At 36.8% G+C, this 4919-nt stretch overlaps 1 protein-coding gene across 1 annotated transcript in view; it reads right to left on the bottom strand.

Annotated features, from left to right (window-relative positions):
* LOC107092585 (sodium-coupled neutral amino acid transporter 2-like) overlaps positions 1–3071 on the bottom strand; it is a 7399-nt gene extending 4328 nt beyond the window's left edge. The window contains exons 1-9 of the mRNA XM_015387148.1: positions 3046–3071; positions 2479–2613; positions 2298–2379; positions 2101–2216; positions 1500–1573; positions 1315–1407; positions 952–1027; positions 297–379; positions 145–203 (exon numbers count right to left, since the gene is read on the bottom strand). Of these exons, the coding sequence (XP_015242634.1) occupies positions 145–203; positions 297–379; positions 952–1027; positions 1315–1407; positions 1500–1573; positions 2101–2216; positions 2298–2379; positions 2479–2613; positions 3046–3071 (744 nt within the window). The remainder of the gene's footprint in view (positions 1–144; positions 204–296; positions 380–951; positions 1028–1314; positions 1408–1499; positions 1574–2100; positions 2217–2297; positions 2380–2478; positions 2614–3045) is intronic.
* Positions 3072–4919: the final 1848 nt, after the last annotated feature.

Raw genomic sequence — 4919 nt, 5'->3', positions numbered from 1 at the left:
ACTGAGAGTGCGCCTTTTAGTACGGTGCGCCTTATGGTCGTGAAAATACGGTACTTAATATACAAGATGAATGTTTTAGTGGAGTGATTTATTAAATCTAAGGGCTACAGGTGGAATAACGAAACAAATTGTGGCCATACTCACAACAATCAGGAAGAACACCATGCAGAGAAGAGGCAGACCACTGGTGTAACGAAGACAATCTAAGGGAGAAAGAAAAGAATAAAAGTTTCTGCTACTTTAACCATTACTATTATTACCTAAGAAATTCATTTTATGACTCACACCCTCCTTACCCAAGTTCTTAGGCAGAGAGAGGGGCAGGATAATAATAACCGAAACCAGCAGAACAAGGTAATCTCCATTAATGTACCATTCACTGAAATACACAAAGAAATAACATTAGTAATAATCACAGATCACAGATCTAAATTAGTTAGCTGGTTCACAGGACGATTATGCTGTTTTTTGATTCCGTCTTCCCCTTTCAACAATTTAAAGGATTTCCTGATTATTCATGTTTGTTCTTATAAAATTCCTGCTGTGTGTCATGCTTAGAGTGAACTGGTCTCCTCTTAAGGGCCTCATCACTGTTTACAATTTACCTGGTGCAGTGATAACAAACATCACAAACACTGCCATAAACTGTCCTGCACAATGTAAACTGCACCTCTCTCAGATATAGAGCAGCATCCACAATAAAGTAGCTCAGAGGAGCTGAGCCACATGTTTTATAACCGCTTCTCCAACACATGAGTTATATTATTTCCCAGTACTTGACTTCTTATACTAGAAAAAACTTAACATGTTTACAACAAAATAACCACAATTTATTTAATCAACAAAAAACTCAAGGAACCCAAGTAAATACTTTTAAAATTATTTATTTGCATCTTCAAAATACTGGTATGAAATGTTGGTATAAATAGATCCAAAAGTTTAGCCACTCACCCATTATTTGCTCCAGTAAAAGTCTGAATGAAAAAAAGGAGTTCATACTTTATAATAACGAGGTAGCCTGACATAGCTGTAAAACAAAACAAATAAAATGAAAGCAATCAGTAACTTTATCAAAAAAGAAGCAATGCTCTTTTTAGGGTGTCCAGCTGCATGGCGTTCCAATGCTAAAAGAAGAGGCAGTCTGTTGGAAATATCTCTATGATCTACAAGAAATTCTGTTCTCAGTTTTCATTCAACTGTGTATTTTAGCTGAAAAGCACCTCATTATTGATGAATGTACAGAGCAGTTACATCTCTGCTGCAGAGTATATTTTTAATAAAAAATATATTTCCACTTAAATGTCAGTCTCTTACCTCCAATGTTCTGCATGTTGATGGAGCAGGAAGCTGCAAGTTTTCCTGGCATCCCAAAGGCTTTGTAACCCAGCTCCTCATAAACACGGGCACCTTGGAAAAGAGAAAAATACCAAAGGTTTTACATCTGACAACTTAATGTGATCAAACATAAAAAGCTGCTTTAAAGTTGCACTGCGGCTCACCTCCTTCTATGGCTGTTTTTAACAATAGGTGGACAGAATACAAGGAGAAAATGGCATGAGACGCCAGGAGAATCCTGTAAACACAAGAGAATTTATCAAAAAGATGACAATATTAGTATTTCTAGTCATTAGCAAGTTTTTTTTTTTTTTTTTGATACCAAGCAATACAATGACCAGCCAAAGGGGATATGATTTCAACCCTCCTCCAACACCCTCCTCACTGAAAAATCACTTTTTCTGTAACCCAAAGACCTAACTATTTTTGGCCTAAATATAATACAGAATAACTGTCTTTCTATTAGGGGGATCCAGCAACTGGTAAATAAATCAACCTGCATCCTGCGGGGTTTTTTTCTTTCTAATTTATCGTACACTTTCTTTGAGTATTGTTTTCCAATAAGTAATGTTTTTTTTCTGTGGATTTTAAGTATATCGTCTGTTTTAAACTATATCAACTGAACAGTGTTCTGTATACCTTGAAGATATTGGGCACATCGGGACTTGTGGGTTTGATAATACATGTGTTTGGACTCCCCATTGGTAGAATGTAGAGTTGTGATCACAACGAGGGTTTTAAATACTTGAAAATATATGTGCTTACACAAACAGGGCGATGCCGGTGTTGGCCATGGCAAAGGACACAGCCAGAATGCCCATGCCAGTCAAGACGCTGGCCAGGTTGAAGACTGACATCCAAAAGGAGACATGGCCCTGGTGCTGAGGAGAAAAAAAATTTAAGTTAAAAAAAATGGAAAAAGCTTTAACTGGTGGAATAAAAGTGAATCCACCTTAACTTACATATTCAGTTTCATATTTCTTCTTGTTTGGGTTTGGTTCAGTCAGAACGTTTTGACTCTCTGCATCTAAATCGGAGTATGGCCTTTAATAGAGGACACAGGATTTTGTGTAAATTGTGTTTAACCAACATTTTATTTATATTTTTCCTGTGTTTGTTGGAACATGTCAAAATGAGCCTCACCCATCCAGAGGAACCTTCTTTCCATAGTCGGGGTAGTCATTGCTGTATAAGCTGCAGCTGTCATCGTCTCCAGGAGTGTTCAGGCATTTCAACACAGTTCTAGACCGACCCTGCTTCTCACTGGGTATTTTAGACCTAAATGCACACAAATCAACAACAGAATAGTTAGATCACTGTATTTCCTTTACTTCCTGCATCAAATATTACCCTGCTTCATCTGGTCTAGAAAGGTGTGTTTTTCAGAGGGTTCTCTCTCTTAAAATGAAGAGAAGACTCTGCTGACAGCAGCAAGAAGGTTCTGGGTTTAATTCCTGAGTCTTTATGAATGGAGTTTGCATCCCACAGTCCTAAAACATGACTGTTATGTTAGCTGGCTTCTCTAAATTGTCCTTAGGTGTGCGTGAGTTAATGGCTGTTTGTCCTGTTTATCTCTATGTTGCCCTGCAATAGACTGGCGACCTGTCTAGGGTGTACCCCAACTCTTGCCCATTGACAGCTGAAGATAGGAACCAGCACCCCTCGAGACAGGGATAAGCGTGATGAAAAATGGATGGATAGACTGCTGACAGAATTGTGGTTATTGTTGTCTTCATCTTCATTTAATAGCACAGGTTAAAATGAGACTAACCCATCCAAAGATCCCTCACTTCTAAAATTAGGGGGGAGATCTGTGCTGCAATGAGATGTATCGCTTAGGTTGTCTTTGGCATTGCCTAAAAAAAAAAAAGAAAACACAATATTTATCAGACTACTTTCACTAGGCATTTTGGCTAAAAACAAGAAATCTAATTCTTGGTTTTGTTGTTGAAATTAACATGTGCCAGACTCACCTAGGCTGCCATAGCTGGAGGCTGAAGTTTGACTCTCTGCCTCTAAATTTGAGGTTTGGCTTTAATTAAAGAGAAAAGTTCATGTTTCATGTGCTGATAAGATGTTAAGACAAGTCTTTTCATTAACACAGGTTAAAATGAGACTCACCCATCCAGAGAGCCCTCACTTTTAAAATCAAGGAGTTTTTTGCTCTCATCTGAGGTATTGCTTAGGTTGTCTTGGGCATTACCTAAAAAAACTAATAATAATACAGTCTTTATCAGCCTATTTTCACTGGGCTTTGGGGCAAAAGTGCTGAAATATATAAAAATCATAGACTTTTTCAAACTTACACTGAGTGATGCTTGTTTTGATAAAGAGCTGCCAGAAGAAACCTGCACCTTCAGAGAAAATCATGTTGCTGGGTAAAAAAAAAAAAAAAAAAAAGCTAGGCTTGTAGGGAGATTAAGGTAGCGTTACCTGTGGAGGTAAAAAAAAAAAAAAAAAAAAAGAATATTCATGGACTGAGAGAAATAAGTCTCACTCCATGAAAGACAAATATTAAGTCTGCAGAGAGGATCACCAGATTTGACTTTCTTTCCATTTGTACACTTCTATGGCAAGCTAATAATAAATATTTTGTCCAGTCCACATGCTCATATGGATCAATTACACTGATCTCCCAGATTGTTTTTGAGGTAAAACAGCTTTGAAACAGGGTACGGGTTATATTGTTGTGGTCTCTTGCCTCTATCTTTTGTACATTTAATTTCCAATCAGTTTCTTTTTTCCTCAGGGGGGTAAGAAAAGAACCACTGTCTATGAAAATAGCAACAGTTGCAAAGAATGCAGAATGAAATGTAGTTTTTGGAACCCTATAGGGAGAATCCAAGATACACATAATATGCATAAATATTGAAAAAAACAAGCCTCCCCCAGCTTGCCAAGCGCAGCCCTACACTGCAAAAATCATCTAAAAATTAGTCAACATTTCTTAAAATAAGAGTATTTAACCTTAATTTCAGTAGATAAATTGGAATTAGTATTTTTTTACCCTTAAAATAGGATAATTAGAATAAGAATAAGAAGTTCTTTTTTCTTATTGTAAATCTAAATTCTCTTATTCCATTGGCAAACTGTCTCACTTATCTGTTCAATTCAAGAGAAAAGCACTTGTTTTCAGAAAAATTGACTTGGATTTCTATTTTTTGCAGTGTAAGCAAGTATATATGCTGGTGAAGATTCTAAGTCATCCAGTTCATAGTCATTCCAAATAAGTAAAAATAAACAACACTTAAAAAAAACAATCCACTGCACTTTGTTCCTAAGTTTAAAGAGTTTTCGCTTCCCATCCAGGAAACTTTTTTAATTCAAAATGTCAGAAATAGCATTGACTTTGAGGCTTTATAGAGTGGACCAAAACAAAGCCTTGTTCAATATTAGAAAACATGCAAAACACATGCAAACTGAACTGGACGAACGGGTCTGGGCCTTTGGAATGGGGGTTGTTTGGTTGTTTCTTTGTTGAAAAAGCTTTCTGGACAGGAAGTCAAACATATTCAAATTTGTTTTACCGTATTTTCACGACCATAAGGCGCACCGTACTAAAAGGCGCAGTCTCAGTTATGTGT

This window comes from Cyprinodon variegatus, unplaced genomic scaffold (assembly GCF_000732505.1).
Source record: "Cyprinodon variegatus isolate N-32 unplaced genomic scaffold, C_variegatus-1.0 Scaffold386, whole genome shotgun sequence".
In the NCBI taxonomy this organism is placed as follows: domain Eukaryota; kingdom Metazoa; phylum Chordata; class Actinopteri; order Cyprinodontiformes; family Cyprinodontidae; genus Cyprinodon; species Cyprinodon variegatus.
This window is presented reverse-complemented; position numbering and strand designations above follow the sequence as displayed.